General features: G+C 27.9%; 1 protein-coding gene across 4 annotated transcripts in view; it reads left to right on the plus strand.

Moving 5' to 3' along the window:
• LOC129958231 (uncharacterized protein CG43867-like) overlaps positions 1–15958 on the plus strand; it is a 189074-nt gene that overhangs the window by 160427 nt on the left and 12689 nt on the right. For all 4 annotated transcript variants that reach the window (XM_056070521.1, XM_056070522.1, XM_056070524.1 and 1 more), the window contains 6 exons: positions 1675–1848; positions 3510–3748; positions 4980–5157; positions 8679–8834; positions 9908–10005; positions 14923–15064. In XM_056070521.1, coding sequence (XP_055926496.1) covers positions 1675–1848; positions 3510–3748; positions 4980–5157; positions 8679–8834; positions 9908–10005; positions 14923–15064 — 987 coding nt within the window. The remainder of the gene's footprint in view (positions 1–1674; positions 1849–3509; positions 3749–4979; positions 5158–8678; positions 8835–9907; positions 10006–14922; positions 15065–15958) is intronic.

A 15958-nucleotide genomic window follows, 5' to 3' on the forward strand; every position in this document is an offset into this window, starting at 1 on the left:
AGATCTGCTTTAATGGCCCTAGATTCCGTTGGTGAAACAAAATTATAATAATAATATTAGGTATAAAAGAAAAAGCCGCTGAACTTGGTGTTGAAATAATCTGGATCAGAGCTCATCAGAGGTATAGTGGAAATGAAAAAGCTGACACACTAACCTAAGAAGCTTTAAACTTAGAAACCCGAGAAATATCTTTCTATGAATCCAAAATCCAACTCAGAAATGAGACTGAAAAAACTAATAATTATGAACTGGCAGGAGAGTTGGAATAATTCCATCATTGGGCGAACAATCTATCAACATTTTAAAAACGTGTCGGTTAACCGAAGTGAGGGTGATTTTTATCTTAACCAAGCATACACCAAGTATGTGTATTTTCTGTGCATCAAAGTCGTTTCTTTGACCAAAGTTCGACTTGTCAGTGTGGCACCGAAGAAGGATCTGTAAATCACGTGATCAAATCCTGTGCAATATGGCGAGAACACGGGCTCAGCTGACCAAGAAATTCGGTGTCGCTTGAAGTTGAAGAACTCATAAAAATTCCAGACATTAAATCTTCTATTAGGTACATTTTGTCAAATATTTTGTATTTATCTCTCTCCTAATGTAAAAAGTTAACACTCATTTATTGTATTTTATGCGTTTTTAATGTTTCATAACTTAATACGTAATATAAAATGTAATGTTTTTTTTTTTTTTTTTTCTTTTTCTATTCTTTTCTGTACCAATGTGCATTTTCTCTAGAGGGTTCTTTATTGTTTGCAAGAGTCCAATGTTATCAAGTGTAGTTTGTTCTTTCGTGCTAGGTGGGGTTGCTCTTCGGCGGCCGCATCAAGTTTCTAGCATGGCCTGTGGCTAGGTCGGGGAGTATTATTGAAAAATATATTTATTTATTTTCAAATGAAAGCAAGCTGTAGTAATTTTGCTATTCATTGCATTCTAGTGAAAGAACTGGGTGAAAATAAATGCTTCAGTGAGATTTGTGTTTATGAAATAATTGAAAAGCGATGTGTTTGTAGACTCCTACCCCTTTTTTTTATGGTTTGCAGTAAATTTATATGATTTGCATAGTATATCATTATATAGTTTTTGAGGGAAAAGACTGCCTTTTATCCTTTTCTGCGAAGCATATATTAAAATTTTTCTGAACAGCTATCAGCTTCGGAGAAAACCCATTCTGGTAGTTTGCTTCCTTTTCTTGGAAAATGCTGCCCTTCCCTTTACATACAGAACATGATACTGCAGTAATGGTAATGAGGTTTCTTGTAACGTTTTTCCAATTAGTTCTTTTATTTATAAAATAAGTTCTGTACTCATTTATGTGGCCAAAGTGAGAGATTCATGTACTACTGTTCATTTTGTCCTGTGGTTGGTCATTTTGATTCATTGAACGGACATGATTAATTAAAGTATGATATAAGTTTGTTATCGCATGCATTTTGAAAATGAAGGCTTGCGTTTAAAGTTAAATAGTTTTTTGCAAGTTAAAATAATGCCATTTAGTCTCTTAAAGCCCAAAGAGATAAGTGTTCAAATTATTTCTTGTGTGAGATGCCTTATGATTTTCTTTATCTTTTTCAACACGTTTAATATTTTAAATAGTTTTTAACAACATCTAATCAACATCTTTGCTACTAATTAAGGATTATGACTTAATAAGACCATGTTTTTTTTCAGTCTATTCAGTTGTTTATTTCTGTTCCACTGGATACTTCTGGGATAGAGTACCATGTTGCTTTGGCACAAAATTCATTACTGCAATGTCTTATATATCCAGAACTTCAAAACGAACTTTTTTGCCAACTAATTAAGCAAACTTCTCGACATAGTCATCAGAAAATCGGCGTCCAGGTACTTAAAATTTGTTTTTATGAATATAAAGCATGAAAATCATCTCAACTAAGGTATCTTGTAAAATACTACAGGCTCAATATGAGTTAAGCAGGTGATTAAAGATTAAAACTTAGTTTCACAGACTTGTAGATTTATTCCCTTAATTGTTATATTTTCTTCCGAAACAGTGAGGCTATAATCCTTAAGAACAGGTTGTTTTATGAGTTTACAAAAAATAACAGTGAAAAAAAGATGAAAATTGCCAATTTCTTTTTTTAAATGCATAATTTGAGGTATAAAAAATATCTAATTTATTTATTGTTCTGTTGTTTTTTACAAACATTTTGCATTGTTTTATAGTTTAAACTACAATAAATTGTAAATCCTCTATAGGAGAGTTGCTTTCTTTTTAGCATTTGAAATATCAAATATCTGCTATGTATATTTTGGTCTTTTCCGCAATTTTGTATTATTTTATTCCTGCTTTAGTTTTGTTCTAACATAATGCTAGTTTTATCATTTTACCTATTTGTTTTCAATACCATCATCAATCTTTTACGTCATTCTAATAGTTTGGATATCTTTCAAATAAAGTATTTGGATGGAACTACTTTACAAAGATGTCTGTTGCTCACAAAATTGAATGGAAGCAACAATAAGATTTTGTCTTCTTATTGAATTTTATTAATTATTAAGATACGAGTTATATCCGTAATATTCTATTGTGCAAGGAATTAAATGTTTTTTACAAAAAAAAAAAAAAAAATGTTATTTCATGAATGGCATTTTTAATAGCACTGAGGATAAATAAAATCTATCAATACTGAAAATTGAAAGCAAAATAGTGATTTGTGTAATCCTAATCATCTATTATTATTATTATTATTGATGTCAAAATAAATAGGGGAAATATAGCCCCTAAAACTCAAACATTTTGTACATCCTTTAAATAATTTTTAAAACAAATAAATAGAATTAATAATAAAGGAAAATCAAGACCAAAATATTGTCTTCTGGTTGCATAATTCGCACATTTTGGATAAGAATGAAAACTCAGATTTAATTATTATTTTAAGTACCAGTCTTCTTAAATAAGCTTTGGGAAATTTTCAAAAGAGAAATATCCTAAAATGTTTCAAAAAGGGTAAAAATGGAAGAGAAATTGTTGAAAATCTAAAAATCACTCTTTTCAGTACCAAAATGTAAGCTTTGTTGAGGGACTATTTGAAACCATAAAATAATCCAGCATAAAATTTTGAGGGGGTACTTTAATTACAAAATCTTCATGTTAATGCAAAATATATGATACATTAAAATAAATATATTAGTAATTTTCAAACCAAATAAGACTTATTTTGATTTTCAGTTATTAAGTTTTTAAAAACTAATAAGGTTAGTTACATAAAGAACATGCAATTAAATTAACTAGTGTTCTATTTGCATTAAAATTTTGAAAAAATTACATGTAATTACAAATTGCATATTTTTTTATACTTAATTGATTATATACAGATTAAAGTAAATGAGAAATCTTAGATGAAAATTATTCATAAAATTAAATTTAATTATTCATATGTTTTTTTCCCTTTGTGTATTGTTTTTATACCTAAATTGTGTAGCTATTACAAACTGTTTGCAGTTTAAATGCATTAACTGTTAATAAAATTGTTCTATTTTAGCAACTACTTATTTGTGCTACACAGTCTCTGTTTTTGTGTGATTCATCATCGGCAGAAAAAACATCTTCATCTGCTGGTAGCTCAGAAAAACCATTACCTACCGAAAGCAAGTTGAATCCAGCTCCATTTGTATTTGTACAAGCCTGGCAACTTTTAGCACTTGCAGTTTCACTTTTCGTGCCAAAGAATAGAACTCTGTGGTACCTACGGATGCATTTGCAAAGGAATGCAAATTCCAAGTAAGAAGTTAAAAGCTGTTATTTCTTGATATTAGAATTGTGATCAACATTTTTTTAAAAATTGCTGTTTTAAAAAGTTTGATAGCAAAAATATAACATTATCTTTCTGTCATACTTAATGTATCAATAAGTAATTTTTAAATATGCGTGATGGTATATTCTACTCATATTTTGAGAATGGTATTGTAAATGAAGTTTTAAAAAAATGGCTTGATTCTGCAATTGAAGTCTTCTTACAAGTATTAAATCTAATTTTGTTATAATTTCTTAACCTGCAATAAATTTTGTTATTGAGCTATTTCAAACATCTGCTCCATGTTAAAATTTAAATCGGATCTAGTTTTTTTTTTTTTTTTTTTTTTTTTTGTATCATTTGCATTTCTATAATACTACAAAAACAAAATGAAGACAAAATCTGATTTGACAAACATTTTTTAGTGAAATGCTAACACTTCGGCTCGGTCACAAAGAAAAGATTCCAATTTCATAATTACTGCAAATAATTTCTAAAAGATGCTAACATTCAGTTGCTTCCAGATGTATTTGCAAAAATCGATTTATAAAAGCAGCTTTATGAGTTAAAACACTGATGATATGTACCTTATTATTTCAATGTTAGGTCTTCACATTCTTAATTTTAAAAAAGTTATGTCGTTAAGCCTTTGAACTTGGCATCTTCCACTATTTAGTATTTTTGATATCATACTCTTACATTTTATTTAAATTCAATTATTTTAAGTTTTAGTTAATATTACTACTTAAAGAAAAACGCAACACGTCATTACATTTTCGCATGAAGTTTTAAATGTCTGATTATTTTCAGTTCTTAACAAAATGGTTTTAAATCGAAATGAGAAATAAAAGTATTCATATTTGGCATCATGTATTTTCAATTATTTGCATTTGAAAACAATGTTCTTCCTGGAATTAGAGATAAACTTTACAAATAGAAGCTAATAGGGAATTGAAGTTATTCATCAGTTTTTAGTTAACAAAAAAATATCACAATAATTATTTGTTTTGTTAATTAATTAACAATTCAAAAATATATTGTAAAATTCTCATTGGTGTAAAATAAAACTTCACTTTTATCATTCTTTTAAAATTACTATACAAGTAATATTAGAGTTATGTAGACTAAGTTGTAGAAAAATGAACGCGAAAAATCACTCGAATTTTATGTTTTATTGTAATATAATGTATTTTTTAAAGATAATTTTTATATCTATAGATTAGAAGCTGGTAAATATGCCATATTTTGTCAAAGAGCTCTGGAACGAGCTTTGGTTAATGGAGGACGAGAATGCAAACCTTCTAGAATGGAAGCTCTCAGTATTTTATTGAAAAATCCATACCATCACTCTTTACCTCATAGCATACCTGTACATTTCATGAACGGAACTTACCAGGTATGCAAATTAGAATTCAAATATTCAATGAAACGTATTTAAAAGAAATCCGTCATTTTTTTTTTTCATTTAATATCAAAATCTGTGAATTAGAAACTATGTAAATTATTCTTCAGAAAATCATTTTCTTTTTAGTTAATAAAACGTTTTCTTTTTGATTTTTCAAAGCGCGTTTGTATTGACTATTTATTAGACTGCCTATCTAAATTTTTTTTATAGTGTTGCATTCTCCATTAGATGCTCTTTTATTTTATTGTACTTGTGATTAATATTTTATGTATTTCTTAAAAATTTTTGCGAGTATTTTTACTGAACATGTAATTTTAAAATATTATATTTTCTTTTGTTGAGGCATATAATAAAACTGCATATACTGTTAAATTTTGAATTACATATTAATTCAAAAATATTAGCAGCTAATACATTTGTATAGAAACAAATCTTAATATTATTACTATTATTAATTTTAGGATTGAAAAAAAATGAACATTTCTTTCATTGAAAGCCAACAAATGTAATACTGTGTTACCTTCCAAAATAAGAATCGGACTTACATTAATTTTTACCCAAAAGATACATTAGAACTTATTATTAGTCAATGTCTTAATTTTTTTTCATGCACACCTTACATTTATTTATGTAAAACAGTAAATGTCAAACTATGGCCCTTATAGAGGCTCACTCCGGCCTGTCGCGAATATTATTATAGATCAGTACGTTTCATTTCTAACCAGGATAGAAGAAACTTTAAAAAATTAGTTATTTTCACTCTGGTGTTAAATAATTTTTAAATTATTATGAGTTCTTGAGTTTTAAAATAAGTTATATTGTCTCGCTTTATAAAAAATGGCTCGTTCTTAATAAAGTTTGCAAATCCCTGATCAGTAGTGTAGTAACTGAGGGAGCAAGGGCAGTATAAATATACCGAACGTCAATCTTAAGATGTCCCTAAGGACTATTCGTTAGTGGATTTGGGACATTTTTAAAGAGAAATTTTATGAATGTGAAAGATGATGTCATGTCTTTGTCGCAATAGCTAATCTTCTTACAATGATTGAAGGCGAAAAAAATCATTTTATGGCTGGGCTGAGTATGAGGGTAATAATTATTTAATCTCGCTACTCTACTGTCCTTGGTGTAAAAGAATGCAGATCAGCATTTTATATATATTCATATTTGGCCATATTTATCTTCTGAAAGTTCATGATAAAATTCCAAGCCCTGAATTCCGAATTTAATTTCTTGTGGCTACATTTCTGTCTTGTCTAGCAATAGAGCTAGCATTTAAATTTTTGTCCATATTGCTTGCTTATAATTCATTAGCATCCTTACTGTCGATTACTTTATTCTTTGAATGCTTTCTTGACTATTCGATGATCACTTTGCAGAAAATTGAAATTACTTTGGAAGTCTTCCATAATTTTTTGCATAGTGAATACTGAAGATTCTAATTAATATCTGCCACATCCTTTATTTATCAGTGTGTGTGGCATCTACATTTTTATTGGTCATTCGGCAATAAATTTTGCTGGCGATCTGGACTAGGACATTTTTTAGTGATTGGGCTTAAATTATGAGCATTTTGAAAATCTTGATAGAGTTTATTTTTTAATTAGGTTCTACTTTCGGGGAGCAGGATACTTGTAAGAATCAGTTATGAAATTATGCTAAGTTTTAAGAATTTTTTCTCTGTAAATTTATAAACTATTTACTTTCTGTATCGAGCCGTAAATTTATTAAATAAATTTTTCAGTGACAGAGGTTGATACTTCCAGAAAAGAGAATTATTTTTATCTGGAAGAAATATTGTAGAAAGAAAAGAAAAGAAATTCAAACCTTTTTCTCAAAAAGTTGAAGCTGATTATGAAGATCTCGTTTTGTATATCTGATGTGTACCTTCATTTTTAAAATTAGGTTATTATCAAACGTTAGCGACCTCTTCATAATGGAATAATTTACAACAAGCATTAAAAATAAAAATATTTCTATGGTATATTTTTTGCCTAAGAAAGATTACTTCCTTGATGGCTTATAAAGTATATAGCAAAGCCACCACTATTACTATAATTATGTGAATCAATTTTATATATTTATAAATCCTTGATCCAGAAGAATTAATGTGAATAGTAAAAATATTTTTTGAATTACTAATAATAAGCAACTCGTTTATTATAATTAAGCTGCAATCGATAGAATTACTAAAATTTTTCAGTGAAAGAACACCAAAAATAATATTTTTTGCTTCCAGTGCAGTTTAGTGTTCAAATAAAATAATATTAAGAAAAACTAAATGGCATGTTTAAATCAAGTATTTTAATGTAATAAAATGCGCAATGAATTTTTTTTTTTTTAATGGAAATGTTGCCAGTATCTTGTTGATAATAGAAAAGTGCAATGAAGTAAAAGAACAAAACCATCTGCACTGTTGATTCACGAACAGCCGCATTCTACGGCGATAAACACTGATATTTCTTAGCACACTTTCCAAATCGCTCAAATTATCTCGAAGCATGATTTAGTAAGAACAACAAAAATAATCTAACCCTATCATTAATCATTCCTATTTTCGTCTTTGAAAAGTGCAATTGTCTCAAAACAATAGTGATTGAAGCTCCTAGGGAGCGAAAACAGCGATGAATAATCGAAAGTAGAAGCTTATTTGAAATACAGGTGAGCTGAGAGAATCGTGAATCGAGATTCATAATGGGTGACGATACATCATTGGACATAACGCAATCGCAAGAAACGTTATGAGCTAAAAAGAATTCCCTTCAAATACCTATTTTATGAAATAAATCTGATACTGATATTAAGGATTATCTAGTGTGAATCAAGGATTATCAGATGTTGAGTAATTGTGTATTATGACGATTGAAATATTGTTTATGAAAAGGTATAATTTTGATACAAAAAAATTGCAATTGCTAAAAAAAAAAGGAATATATATATTGTTAGTAGAATCATGAAGTTTCCAATATTCAATGAAATTTCACACTAAAAATTATTAATTTTAATTATAAAATTTTGATAGATAATTTTCAAAGGTTATGTTCATTTTTGTCGGACCTGTATTCTGTTGGGGGAAAAAATTATTTAAAATAATTTTTACAGTTTAGGTTTTTAAAGAATACATATCATTTGCTAAATAATTTGTACATTTTTTTAGTTACTATCCCTGCTTAAATGGGTCTCACAAACCCGGAAAACTCCATTCTATTAAACAACAATTCCCAATGAAAAGAGTTCCTACTATCCGACTATCTCACGTATATTGTACAATATCATACGATGTTAAACAATGGTCGCAATATTGTATAATATTGCTGAATATTTAATAATATAATATAATATCGTACAATATTGCGCAACCACCAATATTGCAGTATAACCACCATCATGGAAAGTATTTGCTCTTTATAGAATTAGTAAATTCTGACAATAGTAATAAGAAGAACGTCTTTTCTCTTTAATTTTACTTTTCATCATAATTTTTTTATTTCATAATAAAATTTCTATTTTAGGTTTTTGGGTTTGATGGTTCCACAACTGTACATGAATTTACTCAAACTGTAAATCGAGAAGTAGGCATCAGAGATTGTGAATATTCTGGTTTTGCTCTCTTTAGTGATGATCCTATTGAAAAAGACTTAGAGCACTGTCTATTGAAGGAAGCCAAAGTATGTTTTATTGTAACTAGATATATTTTAATAAACTTGATAATGTCATGAAAATTCATGCAATTTTATGCATTGTTTTAGTTGCAAAATTATTTGATTGAAAAAATTTAAATTGGCCGGTTAATTTAACCGTGATTGTCAAATTGGAAGATTACAGTCTTAATTTTATATACCAAATGATTAATTTTTTTTCGCATCCCCGCCCTTTTCTGCATTTCAAAATAAATTGTGTATGGAACTCATTCATATAGCCAGTTTTGAAATTATTGGGAAAGGGATAATAATTTATAGTGTCTCAGAACAATGAAAAAAATCAAACAGCTAAAAAGAAACCATAATTTTTTTTCCTCGCATAGAAACCCTAATGTCACAATGGAATAGTTATCCTTAAACTATTCTCTATTAATATAAAAAATTCAAATAATGATCTTTCTGCCCGAATTAATAATCTTTGTACTACTTTTGTTATATATGTATCTTGTAAAAGTTGTGCTTGCTGGTGAACGAGTAGAAATCATCTATAAAATTTTCTGTGCAATATTTTTTTAAATTATTTTCAGGGAAACACTACAGATATCAATGTTCCATTTTTCATATCATTTTTGAAATTGGTGTATTCAGGTAAACAACTTACATGAAGATTAGCTTGTTATTTATTTAAATTTATTTTGTGTTAAGTATTGGTGAGCCTTTCATAAAAACAATTTGTGAATTCTTAGAAATCAAAATTAAAGGTCACTAAGGTATAGAATTGAAAAAAAGGTGCATTTAAGTCTTCATTTTATTGAAACTTAATGTATAGTTTGCCTTGTGTCTTATACATGTTATTTTGATTGAATGAATTATTCTGTGAGTTTAAAACTTGTGTTCTAACTGAGGAAAGAGAAACTCAATGAATTTCTCTGTTGCTTGAAGCAAGTAACACTGGATTTAGTTGCTTAGTTTTAGTTTCAAAATTTTTTTAGGAACTAATATTTCTGCATTCATTTAAACATTCTTTTATCATTTTTTTATCAAGTTAATTTTTTTATATGCTTGTGTTTTCTATCGATTGAAATTAAATTTCTATTTAGCTTTGTGATGTCATTTCTCAGTGGGAGCAAGCTTTGCGTGTACAACATTTAGGGAAATTTGAAAATACAAAAGTTCTCAAACTTATGTATAAAAACAGGTAAAAATGTATATTTAATTTATTTCATTTTAAAAGTATTTATTGTAGTTGTTTCAGTTTCATTTTAGAGTTAATGAATGTATTATTTTAAATTGATTTCATTACCTTGAAGGTACAGTTGATTAAAATTTCACCTCATTCTTATATTCATGCGCTGTTTTATTATTCTTATGAGACTAATAGTATGAGCAATACTTTTATGATGTGTAGGTAATCTGAATCATGTCCTTTTATTGCGTGATATTATTATTGTGTGTCCTTTTATTTATAAAATATAATAGAATTAATAGTTACAGTTTGATATCATTTTTAGCATGTGTAAAAAAGTGTATCACAAAATTGAGGCGGATGATACAATCATGTTTTTATGGATTGTCATGATATGAGTTTTTCTTTATATGTGATCGAGGATGCGAGAAAGCTGTATATTTGGGCGCCAATCGACAGGGAATCAAGCTGTGTATGTTTTATTAAAGATTCCAGTTTATAAGAGTCGCACCACAAGGTTTTTCTCCTGAGAATTGCATTCTGATTTTATCCATGTAAAAATAATCGAGCAAACAAACTCTTTTATCAACATCAGATAATTTCTCTAAACAAATTATAAATATTAAAGTGAAAATGGTATAGAATTACACATACAGACAGCATAGAGCATCATGTTCATCCTTCATCCGCTGTTAATTAATTTCCTATTGATGGTCAAAAAGGAAAAATAATTTGTTTACCTTTCATTATTTTACTAATTATCCTAGAATGATTGGTTATTGAGGCTAGATTGATCTACTTATATTTTCAGTGTGTGGAAAATACAGAATGTGTAAATTTATTGTAAACAGTTATGCTGTAACAGGGTGTTCAAAATTTTATATCGCTGTGATATGGCATTGTTTCAGTAGAAAAATATTTTGTGCTGGTTGATTGATGCATTGTCCTACTGATGTGCTCCTGATTTTTCTAAATATACAGTATGTCTGCATATAATAATAAATTTTGTAGCTTAGTTATGCATTCATCTGGTTTTACCACAGTTAATCTACTCAGGTTCTAATTATTATTTTTAACTATGCAATTTGTAACTGCATTATCACATGAAAATGACGCAGCTTAATTAAATGCTTACTTAGTTAATTTTCAATAAAATCCTCTATCGTGGATGTATAAACATTGAATGCATGGCCTTCTCCCCCCCCCCTCCTTTTTTTTCTGATTTCTGCTTGCTGTTGTGAGTGTGTCACTCTATGTTCTTTGATTTAAAGAAATTTTGAAAGCTACTAAAAATTGCACCTTCTGTCAAATCACGAAAAAAAAAAAAAAAAGAAAGAAAGTTAAATAGAGCTCTTTATTATTTATTTTATATATGAAAGATATGTGTAGTTTTATATAGTATATGTAAGAAATTCGATTTATCCACTTTTTCAAATTAATTATTTTGCTTATTACTGATATTCAAAATTTACTCACTTTAATTACACATTCAAAAAACACTTTAACTTTTGAGTTACGTTGCATTCTGGCTTTCCTATTCTTCCTAGGGTCTAACTTTTGTAACTTTCAGCTGCATAATGTTGAACCGAAAAAGCAATGAAACCCATACCTAAAAGTTACTGCGCCAATTCATTTCCGTAAAATTCGCGTTTGGAGCGTATACAATATCTGAAAGTTTTCTCACCTCTTTGATATTAGCGCTACTCTAGTTTTTGATTATATATATATAAACAGGATGTCTCAAAAACCTGTAACAAATATTTATTTTCTTGGCTCTTGCAATTAATCATACACTTCTATTTGTAAGATTTCTTCAGATAAAGTACCCATATGTATGAAACTAATTTGACTTCTTTAGAGGGTAATATAAAAAAAATATAAATTGATTTACCGCCCCTACAGAGAAAAAGTGTCGGTAAGTAAAATATTTTTCTTACACTCATCTATACGAATACAAATTTTCATGCCTCTGTCTACAAATTTTTATATTAAAAGACAAATTTACTGGATTATACCTTTTTCTGTTCCTTTAATTGATGTTTGAGCGGGACTTTCGTTGCAATTATCAGGCATAATGCACATATGAAGAAAAATTAGTAAATCGGCAGAATCAGAAAATAGAAACACGTTGCTTTTTTATTAAATTTTAAAAAATGGTCTTATAATACACTAATTGAAGTGCTTTAAAATTTGTTCAAAATGAACACCATCAAAATCTATACAAAGTTGAATTCTTTTAACAAAATTTGCGGATATGCGATTTGTGACTTAAAGAGATTTTCTAAATTCTGAGATCTGCAGAGCGTGTACGGGAAAAATCAATTCATCCCTTAGTTCAGACATAATGCGAAACAAAACTAACTGAATCTATAGGTTATCATTGAACATACTGTTGTACAAAAAGGAATCAGCCAAAAAGTCTCTTAACATGCCACATTACACAATTATAGAAAATTTCCATTGATGATGAACCTTTTGTACAGTTGTCAACAATAATAATGGGCACATCTATAACTTTGATATTTATTATTGCATCTTCACAAAATTAATATCGATGGAAATTTCTCAAGAAGACATATATTTGCACTCAAAAACTGATTAACCGAGTTAATTAGTATATCTGAATTCTCTCATTAGGGAAGTTAATTTTTTTAATAATTTAATCCTGTATGCCTTTTTATATGCGTGTATGAAACTTCGTTCCAAATGTATTTTTGAATTCGCCTCTATTGTTGATCCGTCCCTCAACATTTCATTACCACGCCAAAATTTTTATTCAGAATGAAATGCATTAATTCCAATATTTTTAAGGAAAATTTTATTTCATTGGTAAAAAACTAATTTGTATAATAGCATTTTAAGAAAATGAATTCATCAGTCTTTATATAAAGAAGGAAATTTTATTTTCATGATGTACCATTTTTTCAAACGAGACTTTGATAGACACTACTTTAGGTATTTATATACCTAATTTCTAAAATGAGGCTCTCTTCAAATATTGAGTCTAATCAGAAGCTGTAAATACTTCAACTGAAAGAGTGAAGATTTTATTTACTTCATTCTTTCTGGTAACTGATTGACAGTTACTTTACTTAGATTCACTGATTTAATTTCTTCGAGCTACATTATCTTAAATTACATGTTTCAGGAAAAATATAAAATCACATTTAAAGCACATATAAGATATTAATTCCAATCAGTAGAATATCTTAAAAATTATAACATAGCATTCACTTTAATTCCTCTATAAAAAAAAGTTTTTCAGTATCTAAAATAGAATTTGTAACTATATTATATAGTTATTTATAAATTGGACAGTTTTTATTGCCCTTATTTGAAATACTTATGTCCATCAAAATCTGAAGGCTTTAAGTTATAGGACTAATGCATAAAATTTACTTAAAAATTCACAAATATGCATTATCTGCCCATCTAGTCATTGATCATTGAGAGACAGATAATAAAATGTAAATAATTCTTTAAAAATCGCAACATAAGTTTTCTTTCTTGTAATAAGAAATTCTTCTTGCTATTCTACAGTAGTTAAAATTCATATATCGAGACTGGTAGATTGATAGAAACAGTTAAAATTAATATGCAGTCCTTCAACATGTAGGCGTTTCCATTCGGTTGTGGAAATTTACATTCAGCAGAAGTAATCATCATATTCATGCATTACGATTGTATGCTTCATCAACATATCCAAACGTTCCTTGTTACTGATATATGACATTCTATTAGAAGGCATAAAAAGTACAAGCATATCATTTTATTTTCTTGCTTGGCATTCCAGTGCTTCTCTAAAATATCTTAAATGTTAAATTTCTCAAATTTTTCTCTCTTTATAAAGTCAATATTGTAGTTGTCGGCCAATCAAAATGAACATTATCCAGGGTTAGCACGTTTCTTTGAAGTCAAGATGATTGGATGATGTACTACTAAACAAATATTTATATGTGGCAGATTTTTTGCACTGAATAAATGTGCAGTTTTGAAATAAATGCTTCAATCTAAATTTGTGATTAGTCTCTCTAAATTTAAAAATAAGCATATATCTGAAAATTTGTCGATAGAAGCGCGAAATTGTGTGCATAGATGACGTAAAAGAAATATTTACTAATTGAGACGTTAACACTATGGGGAACGTTAAAAACTTAGTTTTAACTCTTTTATTTTTAACCTCCGTAGAAGCCAAAGTGTTTTCATACAATTATCTCTATTATTTACTAGAGCTTTGGGATTGGAAGTATATGTCTAAATGCAATATTTATGCAAATTAAAACCCGCTCCACTTTCTTGGGATAACTTATATAAATAATTTCTAATTAATTCGCATTAAAATTATTTCCTAATCACTCGAATTCCAATTTCATTATAACTTCGCGGACGTTATTTTTTCCCTGGACTCAAAACACTTTATCAATAAATTCCTTTTTAAAATTATATAAGCCTAAAATATGTTTTCACAGTCTTTCCTAATTTCTACTTTTTTTTTTTTTTTTTTTTGATATGTTACTCCGTGTTCGGCTTTGCTTTTAAAAATAGATCATAACAGATAAAAATTAAACCACTATTTCGTAAAATCATGACGAATAAAAATTGTTAAGACTCTATGCCTGCTTCTTTAAAGGATTAATTTTTGCTCTCATCTGTACTTTTTGTCTTTTCTTTCTCACATTATATGCAAAATTTACAAAATCTACGAGATTACAAAAAACTATTGTCATAAACTGTTAAAAAAATTATAGATTTGTTAAAAATTGCTGTCGATGATTGATAAATAATAGTGTTATGCTTTTAAATATGTTTTAAGTGGTATGCATTATTTTCGGTCTATTATATCTCATTTACTTTTAGTGCTAGTATATTTTTTAAATAATTCTTTATTATTCAGTTGATTTGTACTGACATTTTTTAAATTGATTTCAGGCTTATTTTAAGGCAAAACGGCAAAGCAGAGACAGATAAAGAGAGATTGCTTTTAGTGTATCAAATCAATGAAGAAATAATGGAAGGAAAGTTCCCTCTGTCAAAAGAATTAGCCATCGAGTTGGCTGCTCTACTTGCCCAGGTACATCGTTAATTTATATGTGATGTCTTAGTAAGAAATTACATATTGATTGAAGCTAGTTTTTAGGAATTATAATGTTTTAAACTTTCATTTAACTTAGCTTATTTCTATAGCTAAAAGTGGAATTTTGTAACAACTAAAGCTTTTAAAACTACTAAAGCTTTGAAATTTTGTAAAGTTGTGTGTTTTTATTTCATTTAAATTTTGCTGATGATGAATTTGAGAAAAAGTTGCTTTACGATACCCTAATATTTATAATAAGGAATTTCACTTTTTTAAATCTTTAATAGTAAGAAAATAATAATAATAATAAATAAGTTCATGGAAACACGGTTTTCTTAGTGTTTTAGGAAAGTGGAATTTTTTAGCATATAGTTTTCAAAGCAAAGGTCTGAAATGCTGATAATAATATTATAAAGAATCTAAACCATGATAATATAAAAGAGAAATTCCAAAACATTTATTAAAAATAAATTATTACTTTGAAATTAAAATTCCTAATTTCTTTCAATATTTCTCAGCAACTCCCGTTTTATGATTTAATTTTGACAACCATATTTTTAATAAAAAGAACAGATGCAACTCTTATTAGTATGTTAATAGAAGCCTCTTTTTATTAACTCTTTTATTAAGAATATTTTTATTTCATTTGACTAGAATTTAATTTATGCCATATCAGATTTTATTTTCGGCTTTATCTTACATAGTTAGAGCTCTATGTTATTTTATGTAGAGTGGGGAATTGGGTCTAAAAATATTGCTTATCAAGAGATCATCTATCTCTTAAAGCTACAATGCCATCTTTTAATGTTTTCATCGAATAAATAAAATTCTCAAGAATACAGGAATTGGAACTAAAATTCGAAAATAAAGAACGTACAACATTAAATCATT

This window comes from Argiope bruennichi, chromosome X1, assembly GCF_947563725.1.
Source record: "Argiope bruennichi chromosome X1, qqArgBrue1.1, whole genome shotgun sequence".
NCBI classification, from domain to species: domain Eukaryota; kingdom Metazoa; phylum Arthropoda; class Arachnida; order Araneae; family Araneidae; genus Argiope; species Argiope bruennichi.